The sequence below is a fragment of the Serinus canaria genome, chromosome 26 (assembly GCF_022539315.1).
Source record: "Serinus canaria isolate serCan28SL12 chromosome 26, serCan2020, whole genome shotgun sequence".
NCBI classification, from domain to species: Eukaryota; Metazoa; Chordata; class Aves; order Passeriformes; family Fringillidae; genus Serinus; species Serinus canaria.
Genome location: NC_066339.1, coordinates 1,449,822 through 1,468,573, shown reverse-complemented (window position 1 = coordinate 1,468,573; position 18,752 = coordinate 1,449,822). Strand labels below are relative to the sequence as shown.

General features: G+C 55.7%; 1 protein-coding gene across 6 annotated transcripts in view; it reads left to right on the top strand.

Annotated features, from left to right (window-relative positions):
* The window catches only part of LOC103822435 (receptor-type tyrosine-protein phosphatase V-like), a 48,193-nt gene that overhangs the window by 8,219 nt on the left and 21,222 nt on the right, over positions 1-18,752 (top strand). For 5 of the 6 annotated variants that reach the window (XR_007780125.1, XM_050985108.1, XM_050985107.1 and 2 more), the window contains 18 exons: positions 1,205-1,471; positions 3,123-3,389; positions 3,926-4,192; positions 5,815-6,087; positions 6,768-7,028; positions 7,756-8,028; positions 8,432-8,701; positions 9,251-9,520; positions 9,663-9,935; positions 10,138-10,410; positions 10,783-11,052; positions 11,439-11,711; positions 13,138-13,410; positions 14,913-15,185; positions 16,168-16,437; positions 16,859-17,137; positions 17,368-17,502; positions 17,604-17,808. Coding sequence is in view for 5 of the 6 variants with exons in the window: in XM_050985108.1 (XP_050841065.1) it covers positions 1,205-1,471; positions 3,123-3,389; positions 3,926-4,192; positions 5,815-6,087; positions 6,768-7,028; positions 7,756-8,028; positions 8,432-8,701; positions 9,251-9,520; positions 9,663-9,935; positions 10,138-10,410; positions 10,783-11,052; positions 11,439-11,711; positions 13,138-13,410; positions 14,913-15,185; positions 16,168-16,437; positions 16,859-17,137; positions 17,368-17,502; positions 17,604-17,808 (4,672 nt within the window). In the remaining variant the exon portion in view is untranslated. The remainder of the gene's footprint in view (positions 1-1,204; positions 1,472-3,122; positions 3,390-3,925; positions 4,193-5,814; positions 6,088-6,767; positions 7,029-7,755; positions 8,029-8,431; positions 8,702-9,250; positions 9,521-9,662; positions 9,936-10,137; positions 10,411-10,782; positions 11,053-11,438; positions 11,712-13,137; positions 13,411-14,912; positions 15,186-16,167; positions 16,438-16,858; positions 17,138-17,367; positions 17,503-17,603; positions 17,809-18,752) is intronic. The other variant, XM_050985109.1, reaches the window with a different exon arrangement.

Below are 18,752 nucleotides of genomic sequence, written 5' to 3'. Positions count from 1 at the left end.
GTAAAGGATGGCAGGCCTCTGGGGCAGTCATTGTCCTTGATTCCTGCTGTCTCACTGTGCCAGACCCTATGTAAGCATGTCATAACATGTTGCACACCATAAATTTTAAGTGCTAATTATTTCACAAATGTCTTATTAGCGCTAGAGCTGTTCTGGCATCTTCCAAAGGCTGAGTGCCATAGAAAGGTCATGGATGTGGCACCTGGGGACTTGGGTTAGTGCTGGACTTGGCAGTGCTGGGGGAGCAGTTGGACCCAATGTCTTAAAGGGCTTTTCCAACCTAAATGGTTCCATGACTGACAGCAAGGCTGAGGATGGGGGTGTGTACCAATCTGCTGGAGACATTGTGTGGCAGAGATGGACCCTGCCCTGGTCACACCACCAGCTTGGGCCTGACAGACAGGCTCTGCTTGGCTCATGTTTTATGGGTGACTCCTGAGCAGCTCCAAGGGCAGGAGTTCAATAGCAGTTTTAGCCACTGACCCATCAATTAGGCCAAGCCCTGTATGCCACTTCCCTGTCCCCAGACCCTCCATTGGGATGTCACAGCCCCAGTGCACTGTCCTCACTGGTGCAGCACAGCCAGGGCAAGGACACACCTCAGCAGAGGCTGGGGCCACTCTGCTCCCACATTTCCTCCATGCATGCAGTGTCCCACTCCTCCCATGTCACCTCTGAACTGGGCAGGATGGGGTGACTCATTGTCTGGATGCCCCCAAAGCAGCTTTTGCCCCTCCTCTGTCAGAGCCCACACAGAGGCGGAGACTGTTGCAGGGAGCATAATGGTCCCGCTGCCATATCCATCCTGCCCCCTGTCTTGCCTTTTCATGGTGGACCCAGAGCCTTCAACATCTTTTTGTGGGGTTCAGGCCAACAAAGGTGATGAGCAGTGGATTATAACCAGCCAGGGAACTTCTCTGCCTTAAACCAGGACTCTCTGGATGAAACCCATGGTGACTGAAGCCTTCTGGTCTTTCTCCAGTGGAGCAGATGCTCCATGCTTAGGAGCATCTCTTTGACAGCTTCCTTTGACCTGAGTCCATGAAGGTTTCTGAACGTTCTTGTGTTTCCCAAAGGCTGGTCAGAGCCCTTGGGGTCAGGGTGATGGTGTACCCCAGCAAGGGGTGGTGGCTGGGAGCTGGCCCTGCAGGCTGGCACCCAACACCACCAATCCCTGCTGAGAGTTTTGGATTTGCCTCTGCAGGCACCCTCCTGAATGTCAGTGTGAGTGACCATGACCGCTCAGACTCCCTCCTTGTGTCCTGGGATGAGCCAGAGGGAGGTGCCATGGGATATTTCCTTGCCCTGTCCCCGCTGGGGTCAGGCATGCTGCTGCAGAATGGCTCTGCTGGACCCAACACCACCAGCTTCTGGTTCCATGGGCTGACTCCTGGCACACACTACGAGATCGAGGTGACAGCCACGCTGGCCTGCATGGACACCACCAGCCAGACCATCACAGCACAGACAAGTAAGGGCTTCCCAGGACCTCCTCAGTGCCCTTGCAGGGATTGTTGTGCTGTTTGGAGTCCTACTAGTTTGTGGGAGGTTGGGCTTTTCCTCACTTTCACAAGAACTAGGATTCTTCCTGGGTCCCCAGAGTCTTAGGTTGGGCTTTTCCTCACTTTCACAAGAATTAGGGTCTTTCATGGGTCCCCAGAGTCTAAGGGGTCATTCCCTCATCCTTGTGGAGGAAGGGTCCAGCCCCTGTGCCTTGTATGGGCTGGGCTCATGCTGTGTCTTCTCCTCCTAGAATAATGGAGGTAATGATGGACCAGCCCATGATGTGGCCCACAGAGAGCTGAAGGATGGAAAATGTCATGCCTGGAAGTCTAGAAATAGCTACAAGGAAGGAGCATCTGCTCCACAATTTTGGCACATCTCTGTCAATCACTGCTCACCCCCAGGCCTTGCTCTGTGTCAAGAGCTGGAGAAGGGGGCAGGGCTGGTTCTACATCTCAGGTGGGGATGGCAGCACTTGGCTGCATCTCTCCAGAAGATCCTTGAGTAAATTAGTGCAGGTGAAGGTGGAAAACTTAGCAAAGGAGAGTAGAGCTGGAGGGAGGAGATTGGGCAATGGAAGGGCTGGTGTCAGGCAGCAGTGGCAGAAGCAGAAGCTGGTTGTCACAGAAAGGCAGGTGGCAGGACCCACAGGGCCAGCAGGAACAGAGGACCTGTCAGCAGGTGAGCTTCCAGGTGATGATGGCTTCACCTTTATGTGTTGGGTCTGACCAAGCCTCCCTGCTCCATTCAGAGGAACTGCTGAGACTGATCCAAGGGGATGCTGCAGCCCACACAGCCCGTAGGAGGCTGGTGAGTGATCAGGGAGGTCATGGGGCTGTGCTTGGGGAATCCCTGCTGGAGCCCCTCTGCTCTGGAGACAGGCTGAGAGAGCTGGGGTTGTTCAGCCTGGAGAGGAGAAGGCTCCAGGGTGACCTTTAAATGCCTTTTAGTACCTAGAGGGGATTTGAAAATGGAGAAATAGAGGCTATTTACATGGGCAGATGGTGGCAGGACAAGAGGGAAGAGTTTTAAACTGGCAGAGGAGATGTTTAGATCAGCCAGTGGAAGGTGTCTCTGCACAGGCTGCCCCATCCCTGGGAGTGTCCAAGGCCAGGTTGGGCAGGCTGGAGGGCTGGAATAGTGGAAGGGAGAATGAATGAGCTTCAAGGTCCTTTCCAACCCAAACCATTCCACAGTTCTGCGGTTCTATGAAATGGATTTTTGGTGCTCTTGATTGTTGTCAAGGATAGGATGTGGTAGCAGCTGATCACTTCATCCTGGTGGATGTTCCCAACATGGTGGGTGCTGTGCAAGTACAGCCAAGGAATCCAGGAGCCTCTGGCAGGTCAAAACAGTGAGGGCAGCCCTCCCAGAACCCACTATTGCACCATTGCCCCAGCCCACTCTCTGCTCTGCCCTCAGGCTGATGAGGGGGGTGGGACTGGATGAGCTTTAAGGTCCCTTCCAGCCCAAACCCTTCCAGGATTCTGTGACTGGGTCCTGTGAGACTGCCTGGCAGCACCTCCCCGGGCAAAGGCGAGTTCCACCAGCCTGTAAGCAGCTTGCCAGCTCAGGCTCTGGCAGAAGCAGCCAGCAGTGTCTGTTCCTGTCCCATGCAGGTCCCTCACCTGTCCGTAACCTGACTCTGAGCAGCAGCAGCTCCTCCTCGCTGCACGCAGCCTGGGCACATGGGCACGGCCAGAGGGACGGCTACAGCCTGGCACTGTGGCACAGCCATTCCCAGAGCCTGGTGAGGAACGTGTCCCTCCTGCCCAGCACCTCCACCTTCCTCTTCGAGGGGCTCCTGGCGGGCAGTGAGTATGCCCTGAAGGTCAGCACACTGGCTGGGCCCAGCCAGGCCAGCACCAGTGCCCACCAGTGGACAGGTAGGGAGTGATGGGTGCCCAAGGAGGGAGGGGTGCTAGGAAGGGTTTGGCAGGAAGGATGTAGCACATGTGCCAGGCTGGCAAGGGGAGGAGGTCTCCAGGCTTGGGATGGGGAGCTTATGAATGGCGGGGAACAGCTGGAGTGTTTCATGTCTCCACTGTGAGCTGAGTGCCTGGGCCAAGGGGAAAACTTTGCACTTGGGCCTGCCTTGCAGCACCCATGGCTTGGATTTGCCTGTTCCCAACAAAGAGGGGCAGTCTGAGGATCCTGGATCTCTTGGCTGCTGAGAGCTGTGGGAATGCTGCAGTACCCAGTCTGCCACCCCTCTGCCCTGCAGCCTGAAAGAACATGGCAATGTGGAGGGACCTCCAACCTGTGTGCGAGGGGGCACAGGAGAGACATCCCTCAGTAGGACCCCTACCAGACCTTCCCCCCAATGCCATAGAGAGCAGCTGTGGGCGCAGAGGGAGAGAGAAGGCTCCAGGGACCACCAGCCCCAGTGCTGACCCTTGCTGTGTCCTGCTCTTCCCCTCAGCTCCCTCCATCCCCACCCAGCTGAGGCTCAGACCAGGTTCCAGCACCACCCTCATCGCCTCCTGGGCAGGTGCTGCAGGGGCTGCCTGGCTCCACCTGGAGCTCCACAACCTCCTCACCCAAAAGGTCAGCATGAGCCTGTCAGCCAGGAGGGGCCTCAGCAGATACACCTTCCAGCATCTGCACCCTGGCACTCACTACTGGCTGGGGCTCAGTGCCACAGCTGGGCCCTACACTGCACTGGGACCCAATGCCACTGCCTGGACATGTGAGTATCAGCTTGGAGCCCCAGCTTTCTCCCTGACTCTGGTCCAGCCTCTGAATCCAAAAATCCTGATTTTGCTTGGACCTGGCCAAAAGCTGCTCCAGAACCCAGCTCTGGGACACTGCTATAGTGGGGCCAGTGAATCCCCTGTGCTGGCCTGCTTCTCCCTGGGATGCACTGGGAGCAGCCTCTGGGCTCTCCCCTAGGATGAGGATGGAAGGGCAGCAGATCCCCCTGGTGTTCGGTGCTGCTGGGGCTTGGCTCTCATGTGCCTCAGGGCTGTGCAAGGGCAGCAGAAAAAATGGGGCAAGGGGGCAGCAGCTGAGCTGGTTTGAACTGGAGGTCTCTGGGAGGGGCTTGTACAAGAACAAGAAAGACTTTTTACATGGGCAGACAGTGATAGGACAAGGGGTGAATGGTTTTAAACTAAAATAGGAGAGATTTAGATTAGATGTTAGGAAGAAATCCTTCCCTGTGAGGGTGCTGAGGGCCTGGCACAGGGTGCCCAGAGAAGCTGTGGCTGCCCCATGCCTGGGAGTGTCCAAGGCCAGGTTGGACAGGGCTTGGAGGGCTGGAATAGTGGAAGGGAGAATGAATGAGCTTCAAGGTCCTTTCCAATCCAAACCATTCCACAGTTCTGTGATTCTATGAAATGGATTTTTGGTGCTCTTGATTGTTGTCAAGGATAGGATGTGGTAGCAGCTGATCACTTCATGCTGGTGGATGTTCCCAACATGGTGGGTGCTGTGCAAGTACAGCCAAGGAATCCAGGAGCCTCTGGCAGGTCAAAACAGTGAGGGCAGCCCTCCCAGAACCCACTATTGCACCATTGCCCCAGCCCACTCTCTGCTCTGCCCTCAGGCTGATGAGGGCCCTGAAAGAAGGGGACTTTGCTGGTGACACCATGTCTGTAGCCCAGTAAAAAGTTCCAGTCCTGAACTGGCTCTCCCAGATGTTTCCAGGAAAATCAGGAGGGAAATGAAGAGGGCAGAGCAGATTCACTCTGAACACCAAGGTAGTGTTGGCCCTCACAGGATGGAGGTGCCAAGCTGCAGACTCAGAGCTGCTGTGGCCAGTGACTTGTCTTGGCACTGGCCAAACACTGCTCATGTGTATGCTGGGAGGAGCTGGGTGCCACCAGGTGTCATCTCCAGCTCTTTCCTCCTCCACCTGCTAGCCTGGGAAGCTGGAGCCTGCTCTGTGCAGATGGGATTTTGGAAGGCCTCCAGAGCTCCAGCTGGTTTCTTTCTGCCCTGGAGTGAGGCTGATCCCTGCTGTTGCTGTCTGCAGCTCTGACCTGCTCCAGTGAACAGAATTCCCCCATGCCAGACACACGAGCCAGGGGCGTCTGGCCAGGAGTTTGGTCCAGGCCAGTTCCTGGGAATATCAGCAAGCTCATGGTGGGATGTGAATGGAGTGGAAGGAGACTTTTAGGAATTTCTCAGCAAGGCTGCCAGCTTTGTCTGGACTCTGTTAATCCAGGAATGCTTGTGCTGGGGAGTGCAGATGGCTTGCTCCAAAAGGATGTCTAAGGCTGGACGTAACCCTGCAGGAATGAGGCTCAGTAGTGTGAGGGGTACAGAGTACCCCATAACCCTGACTCACACAATCCTATTCCCTTCCAGACCCCTTGAGTCCTGATAATGTGACCCTGAGCAGTGCAGAGGAGCAGAACTCCTTAGAGGCTTGCTGGAGTGTCCCAGGGGGACACAGGGACTTCTACCTGGTGACACTGCAGGAGGGAGAGGACAGTGCTCCAACGAGGAACATCTCCGTTGGTGGGGACAACGACCACGTCACCTTCCACGGGCTGAGCCCTGGCCAGCAGTACTCTGTCCAGGTGGTGGTGGTGGCAGGGCCCTACAGGGCATCAGCACGGAGCACAGCAGCCTGGACAGGTGAGCAGAAAGCCCATGTGTGGCCCTTGGGGCTGTTCCTGCTGCCTGGAGGGGGCTGGGGGTGAGGCAGGCACAAGGACAGGCCACCTGGGACACCTGGTCTCAAGACTAAGTTGTGGGTCAGAGCAGGAAATTCTGCCTCCCCACAGCTCCTGGTGAGGGTGGGCTCAGAGGTCCTGGGCAGGCTTGTGCCAGCAAGTGTCAGGCACAGATCAAGACCAGATCCTGCTTTGTGCCTTCTGGACTCTGTCTGGCAGGTTGCAGGTAGCTGCCTGCCTTCCCCTCAGCACAGCTGGATGGGTGGGCAGGGAAGTGCAGCATCTCCCTGTGCTCACTCTCCTGGGTGCCCTGTGGAGCCACAGTTGGTGCTGTCCCAGAGCTGCCACTCTGGGCAGGGACAATTGAATCTGTACAGTGTGGGGAGGTACCCACCCAACCCATGGTGCTGGGGGTCTCCCAGAGCTCTCCTGCAGCCCCTTCTGCCCTTTGTGGGATGGAGACAACTGCAGTGTCACAGAATCACAGAACTGTTAGGGTTGGAAGGGACCTCTGGAGATCATCTAGTCCAACCCCCTGCTCTAGGGTCACCTAGAGCAATGTGAAAAGCAGAAAATACCTTGTGAAAGCCATCTTCCTGCCTGATGCACTGCCCCATGTCATGTTGTCCTTGTCCCTTGCAGAACCACGAGCACCCTCTGGTGTGAGCCTGTTGAGCCAGGGCAGCCCCTACAGCCTGCTGGCCAGCTGGGAGAAGGCCACAGGGGAGGGCTACCTGCTGCTCCTCAGCCTTGCAGAGCACCCTGTGAAGAACAGCTCCTTGCCCAGGGGTGTCACGAGCTTCACCTACGAGGGCCTGCACCCTGGGACCCTGTACAGCTTTGAGGTCAGCACTGTGGCTGGTCCCTACACATCCTCACCCCGCCGCATCTCCAACTGGACATGTGAGTGCCACAGCCCCTGATGTATGGACCAAATCTCTTGTCTTGGGTGGGTGTGGCAGCCATCTTGACATCTTTGGTGTCATGCTTTTTATAAGCTACAAGAATGTTGAAGTTTAGTGGATGATTGATGATTTGTGATCATGATTTATATTTTTGTTTGGGTTTTTGGAGGGGGGAAGAAAAGGAGGAGGTTGGTTTTAGGATTAGTCCTGTATTTGTTTTGGAGTGATTGTGAAATGATGATGATTGATTGTTTAGTTTTTAATACTAGGAAATATAGAGGAATCCCTTTCCCTGATGTCACACCTCAGGGCACCTACATCTTCCACAGCTTAACCCTATAACTGGGCAAAAAGCTCAGCAGGAGGCAGAGGTGGTGCTGGATGTGTCTGACCCTGCTGTTTACCAGTCACGAGGCACAAGGGACAGCTGAGCCCAGTGCCCTTCTCCTCCTTCTCCTCAGCCACCCTCCTGTGGCACTGCTCAGGCTGTCACTGCCTTTAGCCACCCTCCCCACCACCCACCACCTCCTCCAGCACCAGAACATTTTTTTCTCTGCCAGTTTGAGCTGTGCTGGCCCAGTCCCTGCCAGACTGGTGTGTGGGTGTCAGCAGGGGTGGCAGTGGTCCAAGCACCTGGGTCCAGATTTTCCCAGGGAAGGGACTCCTGCCCCAGCACATTTGGAGCTGCGCTTCTGCCAGATGATTCTAGACCTTTCCTTTTCTAGACCCTTTGCCCCCAGAGCAGCTGACCCTCAGCAATGGGGGCCACAGCACCTCTCTGCAAGCCTCCTGGAGAGCAGTTTCCTCTGGCAGCACTGGCTACACAGGGACCCTCTGGGAAACAAAGTCCCAGGAGGTGGTCAGGAATGTGACTGTGGGGAGTGACTGGACCAATGTCACCTTGGAGAACCTGGTCCCTGGGCGGCAGTACACGCTGGAGATGGCTGCTATGGCTGGGCCTTACAGATCCCCTGTGAGATCAGCCACTGACTGGACATGTGAGTGTGACAGTCCTACCTCACCCTGCTGCAGGTCACAACTGCCACCTGCCCCTGAGAGCAGAATGCTCAGAGTGGCTCATGTGTGGGGAGGTGGGGAATGAGGCAGGGGTGCATAGGCACACAGAATGGATGGGCAGCTGGAGCCACATTCAGCCAGTTGGAAGTGAAAGGGTGTGCAGTGCAGGAGGAACCCATCACTGAATAGAAAATGTTCCCAAATGTCACCCAGGGGAAGGTGGGGACCCTCTCCCATGTCTGCTGTGGAGCAGGGGCTCTGGCTGCTCTGGGTTTGATGTGCTGACTCCTGACCTAACCCCAGCAGGCACAGACAGGGGAGGGTGCCCAGGACAACCCCACAGCACAGCCTCCTCTCACTGCCTGGCTGTCTCCTCTCTCTCAGACCCCCTGGCTCCATCCGGCGTGACGCTGACCAACACCCGGCGCCCAATGGGGCTCTCGGCCTTCTGGGACAAGGCTGCTGGTGATGTGGACCAGTTCCACCTCCAGCTCTACAGCAAGAGCCATGCAGCACAGAGGAACACCTCAGTGGGGCCAAACACCCACAACTTCACATTCCTGGGGCTGTCCCCTGGCACTCAGTACTTCCTGAGGGTGACTGTCCTCGCTGGCCCATACAGATCCTCGTCACACTTTGCCACTGAGTGGACATGTGAGTCAGAAGTATTCCCAGTCTCTTGCAGGGATGGGACATCTGACACTGCCTGTAAGACTAGCAGTGACACAGATTTGTCTGGGTGGAGGGAGGGCTCCAGTGGGACCTGCATGCTCCCTGTCCTGGAAGACAGAGCACATGTCATAGGTTAGGTGCTGAGTGTTGGGCTCCAGAAGATCCTTTTCCCCAGCTTAGGTTTTCCCCAGACAAGTTAAACCTTCTGCCGAGACCACTGATCCGAAGGCCAGCCAGGGACTGGTGGGAGGGGGATGTGAGAGAGGAAGCACAGAGACCTGTATAGGCTTGCTGCTCCCTGTCTGTGGAACAGAGCAGCCCACTGGGAGCTGGGTGCTCTCAGCACCTGCCTGCCAGCAGCACCCTGGGGACATGCACAGGCAGCTTGCATGTCCCTCAGGAGAACAGGAGATGCAGTGGTCAGGTGCCCCCACTTCTCTTTCAACCCTGTGCAGAGGGGCAGGCTGTGCCTGGCTTCTCCAGGTGGCTCCTCCACCACCTCATGGGTGTCCATGCTCTGCTTCCCTCCAGATCCCCTGTCCCTGGCTAACGTGAGTGTGCAGCCTGGCCGGGAACCCCAGGAGCTGCACGTGAGCTGGGTGGAGTCCGGAGGTGGCAGAGATCACTTGGTGCAGCTCTCAGTGGCTGAGTCCCTGTCCATCATCAGGAATGTGTCTGTCCCCCGTGGAGTGACCCAGCTGGACCTGGAGGGGCTGGTGCCAGGCTCCCGGTACCGTGTGGAGATCATTTCCCAGGCCGGGCCTCATCGCATCTCCTCTCAGACTGCCATCGGCTACACTGGTAGGACACAGCTCCCCTGCTCCCACCAGCCTTAGGCACTGTGTGGATGCCCACAGTCCTCCAGCTCCCAGCTCCCTTCCCAAGCTAGAGTCAGTTCTGCCCAGCCCAGGTTTGTCCCAGTGATGCTGTTTCTCTCCCACAGTCCCGCTGCCTCCTTGTTCCCTGTCTGCCAGCCCTGTCAGCACGGCCCAGGCTCTGGCTGTGCACTGGGAGGCTGCCCCTGGGCACAGGGATGGATACCTGCTCAGCCTTCTCCAGGAGGGCTCTTCTGCACAGCCAAGGAACCTGGAAGCAGGGAAGGACAGCACCAATGTCACTGTGTCACAGCTGGAACCAGGAACATGCTACCTTGTGAAGATCTGGGCAGTGGCTGGGCCCTACCGCTCCCTCCCCGAGAACATCACCGGCTGCACAGGTCAGCATCTGACACCCATGGGTGATGGCATCAGTGCTGGCACCTGGGGAGGGGAGGAGAAGGAGGGCACCCTGGCCTGGTTTCTGAGGAAGCTGACCTGTAGTCACATCCTGCCTCTCTCAGTCTCTGTGTACAAACATGGCTGCATGTTCAGAAGTGGATCTTTTCCTCTCTGACTCGTGTGTCTTGTTTTTCCTCACAGTTCCTGCTGCACCTACAAACCTGAGCCTTACCAACCCAGGCAGCTCCTCAGAGCTTTACACATCCTGGTATGAGCCCCCTGGCAGGAGGGATCACTACCATGTTACTCTGTATAGCCTCAGCACCCAGAGCAGGATTCAGGTCCAGACCTTGAGTCCAGATGCCCTGAACATCACCTGGACTCAGCTGGAAGCAGGCAGCAAGTTTGCTGTGCAGGTCACTGCTGTGAAAGGCTCATTAAAAGCCTCTTCCATCAATGTCACCCAATGGACATGTGAGTCTGGCTGGCTGGGTTGGGCACCCCACTATGAGCCCCCACCTTATCTTTCCAGAACACCCTCCACCACCTTTCCCATCCCAAGCCATGCCCACAGCTTCTGTGATGGTCCCACCTTTCTACTCACTGCCCTCACTCCATCCTGGACACAGAACCAAACACCCCATCCACCCCAGAGGCTCTGGTTATGTCCCCTGCCACATCCAGCAGCACACCCCAGGGATGATACTCTCAAAGCCATGTGCCTGCCTGGCCCTTTGTGCCCAGGCTTCTCTCCAGAGGATCTCTGGTCCAGCCTGCCTGTAGGAGCCCTGGGCACAGCAGCCAGCACAGAGCAGGAGGGCTAACTGTCTCCCTGTTGCTTTGCAGATCCCTTGGCCCCTGTGAACCTCACCCTGAGCAGCCCCTCAGGCTCAGCACTGGTGGTGTCCTGGGCAGTGCTGGGCCGAGGGGCAGAAGGCTTCGTAGTGGATGCCCGTGACACAGCATCTGGCACTCCTGTGGGGCACACGCTGCTGGGTGGGCACGCCAGGAGCCACATCCTGAGGAGCCTGAGCCCTGGCACCCGCTACAGCGTGGCAGTGAGGGCCACAGCTGGGCCCTTCCATGCCAGCACCCCCAGCCTCACCCACTGCACACGTGAGTGTGATGCTCTCCTTGCAGTCTTCTTCACCAGATCTCCCTTTCCCAGTTCAGTCAGGGACCATACTGCTGCAGCTGTCCTGCTCTTTCCTCTGCCACCCGTGCAAGGACACGGCAGAGGAAAGAGCAGGACAGAGCAAGAGCAAGGCAGTGCTTGTTCTCTGATGGATGCAGCATGAGGAGTCTGTGCCTGACCCTGTGCCACACCCTGTCCCTGGTAGCCACCCACAGTCTCAGGAAGCAGCTGCCACAGAGTCCCAGCCAGCCTGTGGCACCCTGCTGCTGCCCCAGCCCCTGCAGCACAGGCCTGGCACAGATGTGGAGCCTCTCCTCGTGCTGAGCCCAGCTGTGGCTGCTGGCAGTGACCTGTGTTTCCTCCCCAGGCCCGCTGCCCCCGGCCGCCGTGCGCCTGCTGAGCACGGGGCACCCCGACAGGCTGAGTGTGGCCTGGGGTGCCCCAGCTGGGGGCAGGGATGGATACACCCTGAGCCTGTACCAGGCACCCCTGGGCACTGTGGCAGCCACAGCCTCACTTGGGAGGGACACCCACAACTTCACCTTCACGGGGCTGGCCCCGGGTCATGAGTACTCTCTGGAAGCCACTGCCACAGCTGGACAGTACCAGGCAACAGCACCCAAAATCACTGCCTGGACATGTAAGTACCTGAAGCAGTGTCCTCTGCAGAGGGGTGGGAAATGTCACACCACTGGGCTGTCCTGGGGAGAGTTGGGAGGTTCATGCGGGACCTGGTGGCTTTGAAGATGTGCACACACCTCTGTACAGGTGTGACACTCAGCAGTTAGTGCAGGGGCACACTGCTGGCTGCATGGCACTGGCATGTTCAGCTGTAGGCTTGAACAGGGCCGTGTTCTGAAACAGTAATGCAGCCTTTGCTGGGGTTCAGGGTGTCCCCAGGGGCTGCAGTGGCGTCCAGATAGCCCAGCCCTGCTCAGCCCAGCCTGTCCCAGCTCCCAGGCAGCTCCCAGCCACAGCCACCTCAGCAATCTTAGGTGATATCAGCTCTAGTGATTATCAGCTCATTGTGACTTCAGCTCTCAGCTTGCTAAGGGCTTTGGGCAGAGGCAGGGAGAGAGAGGAGAAGGCTGTGTGAGGTTCCACAGTGATGGCTTGACTGAATCTTCTGTGAAGGTCTCAGGGACAGCTCTTCTGCCAAACTGGGCAAAAGTAGGGGCTTTTATAGGATACAAGGGTTTTGGAAATTGTCAATAGTAAGGGTTAAAGGAAAGTGACCTAGAGTCTTACAGAGAGATAAGCCCCTTCTGCAGGCAGAAAAAGGGGCTCTAAGGTCCAGTCATCATCACCAGGCATTTCCTATCTTGGGCTGCTGAACACCATGGGGGCATTGCAGTCTCTGGGCTGGCTACAAAACAGGGCTGCCCAGATGTGTCTGTGCTGGGATATTCCCTGTCTGTGCTGGGACATTCCCTGTCTGTGCTGACCCATCTCCCTGTGTACAGGAGCACAGACGTCTACAGGGCACCTGTACTGTACCTGTGTACAGGAGGCTCACTGAGTCCTTTCCCACAGGTAGAAACCAGCTTACCATAAAGGTTCATCAAATGAATCAGTGTAGTGCAAGAAAGCACTCCACAGTCCTCCCAGGAGAGCAGGTCTTTGCTCTGGAGATGGGCTAATCCAGCACTTCTCCCTCCCCAGAAAGGTTCTAGGGCTGGTCAGAGAACAGGGGCTGTGTTGTGCTGTACTGCACAGCAGCTAGGTGTGGGAACACACCTGTGCTCATGGCAGGGTGCAGGTGTTCCCTTTGGGCTGTGGGAATGACTGTGACCTGGATGAGGAGGGCTTGGCATGTGAGGGACCAGTCAGGGTGAGCATCATTAAAGATGAAGTGGGGTGGAGAAGAGAAAGCTGAGGATGAGGAGGCGTTTGTCAGAGGGGATCCTCCCTCAGGGGACACCTGTCCTGCTGCTGGGTGTCCTGTCCCCAACACGAGGTGTGGTGGCTCCCCAGCTCCTGCAGCGCAGGCCTGGCACAGATGTGGAGCCTCTCCTCGTGCTGAGCCCAGCTGTGGCTGCTGGCAGTGACCTGTGTTTCCTCCCCAGGCCCGCTGCCCCCGGCTGCCGTGCGCCTGCTGAGCACGGGGCACCCCGACAGGCTGAGTGTGGCCTGGGGTGCCCCAGCTGGGGGCAGGGATGGATACACCCTGAGCCTGTACCAGGCACCCCTGGGCACTGTGGCAGCCACGGCCTCGCTTGGGAGGGACACCCACAACTTCACCTTCACGGGGCTGGCCCCGGGGAGCAAATACCTGCTGGAGGTGGCATCAGTGGCTGGCTCCTTCAGGGCACCTGCAGGGAATGTCAGCAACTGGACGTGTGAGTACCTTTTGTGAGGGTATGTGTGTTGTTTCTCTGCTTGTTTTTTCTGCCTCTGTCGGGATTGAAGGCACTTGAGATGATAGTTCATGTTCAGACTCAGATGTTTATTGTTTTGTATCAGTGTTACAGCCTCACAACTGTGAGTTCTGCAGTCTTTCATTAGCGAGGCACAGAAATGGCCAACTATCTCTTGTTACAAGGTCTTTTAGGCTAAACTATCCAATTAAGAAATGACAGCTAAATTATTTTCCCTTTTAACCCAATGACTGATTCCTCGAAGCCTGCAGTGACTTTTCTGTCCAATTACAAAATACCACCCAAACCCATGGAGAAGGAGGAAGAAGGTAAAAACCTCCATCTTCCTTCATATTTATTCTATATTTTAAAACCCCAAATCCTAAGTTTTCTACCCTGTGATATTAAACACTGCTAACCAACTACACACCCACAATCCCAGTGCTGTCAATCAATTTTGGAAGCCTTCTCCGCAGCCTCAGGTCAAATGCAGTGTTCTCTTGTGGATCTGTGCCTTTCAGCACAGAAAGTTTAAAATTCTCAGCATCCAGGGTTCCAACAGATGTGTGCCTTGCTGGGCAGTCAGGAAGGCTCATGGCCAAGAACGTGGCCCTGCTGACCTTCCCAGCAAAGCCCAAGCAGTGGCAGTGAGCAGGCTCTGCCCCCTCATCATCAGCTCCAGCAGCCTGGGTGAGGGCAGCTGGAGCTCCAGAGCCAAGCTCCAGGGCAGAGCCAGTGAGGAGGGAGCAGCAGTGGGGAGTTCACCTTCCCCTGTCCCCAAGCTGGCTGTGTGTTCCCTCCTCACCCCTCCCCAGATGTCTCACTCCATCGGGGACAGGGCTGTCCCTGCTCAGGCAAGCACAGAGAAGTTTGCTGAGACTTTGAGCTGCCTCTGGGCTGGTGGGTGGAGCCACTCAGTGGAGGCTAAGGGCGCTGTCCATCTAAAAGGTCTTCTAATATATATATATATATATATATAAAAAATTTATTTTATCTAGATTTTAATACTTTTTGTGTTAATAATATAAAAATAAGTTAAAACATTTATAAATAATAAATGAATGCCTTTCAATAAGTTGATAAAAAATAACCATTCAGTAAGTTGAATGTTAATAAGATTAAGTTTCACTATATTTAAGTACTCTTAGTACTTAAATACTTTAAGTACCAAGTACTTAAATACTAAATACTTTAAGTACTAAAGTACTAGCACTTTAGGTACTCTTGAGTTACATTTTATCACTTTACTATTGTATTAAAATAAGGTTTATTATTCTAAAATTAAGTGTATTATTCTAAGTTTAAGTGCTGTTTAATATAAATTATCCTAAACTTTGGTAAAAGTAATTTATCTAAACTGTAAAATACACAGTTAATTTTCTTAGAGAAATCAGTGTGGTGCATCCCTTCTGATGGCACCACCAAGAGCCCCAGGCAGTGTGCTGGGGCCCTTTGCTGACATGTGTCCCATCCTGTCTTGGCAGACCCCTTGGCACCCCGCAATGTGTACATGACAAACCAGGGCTATCCCAACAGGCTGAGTGCATCCTGGAGAGCTGAGCCCCAAGGACAGGACAGCTACAGGCTCCTCCTGTACCACTCAGGCTCAGGCACTGTGGCAGCCAATGTCTCTGTTGGGAAAGGCACCAGCAAATTCACCTTTTCTGGCCTGGCTCCAGGACACAAATACCTGCTGGAGGTGGTGTCCATGGCAGGGCCCTATGCAGCCTCGGCAGGGAACATCAGTGACTGGACAAGTAAGTGTCAGAGCTGGAGATTCTGCATCCTGCACGAGGCTCAGCCTTCCCAACTGGGTGAGCTCAGCACCTGCAGTGGGAAGGGCAGAGACTCAGCCAGGGAGCTATAGGGTCAGAGAATGGTTTGGGTTGGAAGGGACTTTTTAAAGGCCATCTAGTCCAACCCCCCTGCTAGTGGCAGGGACATCTTCAGCTTGATCAGGTTGCTCAGAGCCCTGTCTAAGCTGACCTTGGATATTTCCAGGGATGGGATGAGATGGGGTGGGAGGTACCAGTGCAGCAATGGGATCATGGACTGGGCAAGCCCTGGTGGACAGGAGAGTGGGGCAGGGCAGTCGTGCTGCCTGTGGCAGGGCCTGGCAGCCACCAGTGCTGTTCCAGGAGCAGCCTCTGACCCATGGCCCCACTGGTTGAAGTCTGGCTCCTCCAGGCACGGGTGATTGAACAAGAGCACAGCAGTGCTGCTCTGGTAGATGACACCCACAGCCTGGGGGACCATGAGGCCTCACAGCTCAGGGGGACACCCCACCATTCCTGCTGCATTTTTTCCAGGCACTCAGAGAATTGCTGGCATGGGGTATAAGGGGAGGATGGGCTTTTTTTCTTTTTATGGAATGTGGAAATGCAGATAAGCACAATAAGCCTTTTCATGTGCTCGTCCCCACAGTCCCCACACTTTGCTTGGGGAATCCAGCAGTCCCTGCTCCCACGCTCAGCCATCCCCTGGCAGGGTGCAGGGAGTCATGTGCAAAGCCCTTTGGGCAGGTTTCTAATGAAACTTGCTAATTAGCAGGAAGAAGAATCCATCTCCTCACACTCCTCACTCTGTGTGTCCTTCAGCTGCCATTTAAAGGTCACTTCTGGCAATGTTATCACTGAACATGTGGAGGCTCCTTGTGTCACCCATCTCCTGCTTGTCTCTGTAGAACAGAAGAGAGCACGTGCATACCAGTAACTGCTCCTGATGTGGTTTTTGTTGTAGCCCCCTCAGTTCCCCAAAATCTCTCAGCGGTGGCTGAAGGAAACAACACCATGCTGATCTCCTGGGGCAGTAACCATGGCCAGCAGGACGACTGCCAGCTGTGGCTGCGGGACCCCCGGAACAGCTCCCTGCCCTGGAGGCACTCCTTGGCCAGAGGACAATTCCAGCACCTCCTCCAGGGGCTGATCCCAGGCAGGAACTACTCTGTGTCCTTGAGCTGCGTGGCTGGGCCCTACTGGAGCAGCACCAAGCCCTTGGCTGTGCCTGTGGGTGGGTACACGCTGCCACAGGGAGGGAGGGGCAGGATGGAAGAGGGAGAAACACCTGGGGGGGCCTCAAATCTGGAGGGTCAACAGAGGCATGGGAGGTCTTGTGGTGGAAGATGGAGAAGCCAGTGAGGTGACCCTCTGGTGGCCATTGGCTCCCTAAGCTAGCGCCACCACAGAGATCTCCTGGCTACCTGTGGAGCAGAGCAGGCTTTGCAGATCTCCACTGGTCGATGTCTCCTGTCAGATGTGAGCTCAGGCCCTGCTCATTCCCACTGTCCTGTGGCCCATGGCACAGCAGGGTCCCAAGCTGCAGGTGTCCAGCTCTGCTCATCTCACTGGCCTGGGGAGCAGCTGCTGACAGGGGCAGAGGTTGGGATTTCTCTGATCCAGTGGGTCCAGAGCCTGCCATGTCTCCTTTGCAGAGCCAAATCCAGTGAAGGATGTGCAGTGCCTACCAGAGTCAAGGAGCCTTTACTTGAACTGGACGAGCTCTCCTGGAGATGTGGAGGCTTATGAGGTGGTGACAGAGAGACTTTCTGAAGGACCCCCCACCTCCAGGCTTACCATGAGCATCCCTTCAAGCGAGGCCAGTCTGGAGGGGCTGGAGCCAAACTCCTCCTACCAAATCCTTGTGAGCACCGTGGGCATGAACACTCTGAGGAGCCAGGCTGTGGCTCTGCTCTGCAGCACAGCAGTGGAGCGTGAGTCCCTTATTTCCACAGGGAAACACCCCAGGAGACCCCAGCAGGAAGCGCCTGGTGTTGCTGGTCAGAGCTGGGGGCTCTTTGGGGTGCCTGAGAGCCCCAGGGGGCTGCACTGCCCTGCAGTGGGTCAGGGCTCTGGCTGAGCTGCTGGGACCATCACAGGCTGAGTGGGGGTGTCTGGGAGCAGGGACACACTGACACTCTGTGCCTGCTGGTTGTTCTTCCAGCCCTGCCCCCACCCCTGCGTGCAGAGGTGTTCCCAGTGGAGGCCAGCTCCACAGTCATCATCTCACCCGAGCTGTTCAGCGAGGAGAACGGCCAGATCAAGTACTACGGGGTCATTGCCACCACCAACGAGTCACGTAAGTGTCCCTGCAGGTCCCAGGCTGTGCTGGCTCCCTGGAGGGCAGCAGGACCCCTGGATGTCACTTTGGTCACTGTCACCTTGCACATTCCCCTCCAGTGCTGAGGCCCACCCAGGAGAGCATGTCCAGCACGTGGTATGACCACTACTATGGGACAGAGGACTCCTACCTGGCAGTGCTCATTCCCAACCCCTTCCATCAGAGGAGCTCCCCCAACACCTGGAGGGTGCCAGTGGGGACAGAGGAGTGTGGCCAGTCCAGGGCCACCTGCAATGGGAAGCTGAAAGCCAACGAGCAGTACAGGTGAGAGATGTCAGCATCCCTCCTGAGGGGAAGGGGCTGGAGGAGAAAAAGGACTGCATGTGTCCCTGCAAGAATGCCACCAGCTCCCTGGATGTCACCTCAGCCTCACACCCCCAAATCCCCAAGGGTTTTCCACCAAGCAGCATTTGAGGAAGGCAGGGCTGGCATGCAGGAAATATTTGGCAGTGTCATGGGCAGAGACAGGGAAAGCTGAGGCTGCTGAGGGCTGTGTTTGTTGTCTCAGGAGCTGAGCAGATGTCCAGCCCTGGACAGGAACTAAAACAGATGCTGTAATTTGTAGGACCTTCCTTTGTGACTCAGAACCATGTGCAGATGGTGCAAAAATGAAACTGATTTGGAAACAGTTCCAGTGGTGCCTACTCAGTGGGAGGTCCAGAGGTTGGGTTAGCAAACAGGCTGAGGTCTGAGTTCCCCCTGAGACACACACATGGATCCAACAGTCATAAGTTCAGAGTCTTATTTGACAGTGAGTAGGATCCTACATATTTTCTTGTAGGGTGCCTTTAAAACTGCTGATGGAAAAACAGGTTTTCCACTGCTAACAAAGAATGATATCTTTAGTCAGTCTTGTTAATTTAGCAGCTCACAGTTTCATCAAATGGTGACCACATCCACAGGCATTTCTGTGATCCCCCAGTCTGGAAGATTATCTCATTTCACTTTAAAAAAACTGGCAGCAAGGATGGCTGATGGTGATTTAAAGAGGGCCACCTGCTGAGAGCAAGCATTAGGAAAAGGAGGAATGAAAGTTCTTGTGGGAGAATCTCTCTGTGTGCAATGAGCTAGAGCTTTCCCCCTTCCAGAGGGGTAGGGATGGCAAAAAGTGGTAGAGAGGGAGAGAGAAGTGAGAATATGGGGCGTGTACCGGCTGGGGACCATGTCCTTCAGTGAAGTGAAGGAAAGGAAAGGCACAGGAAGGAAGA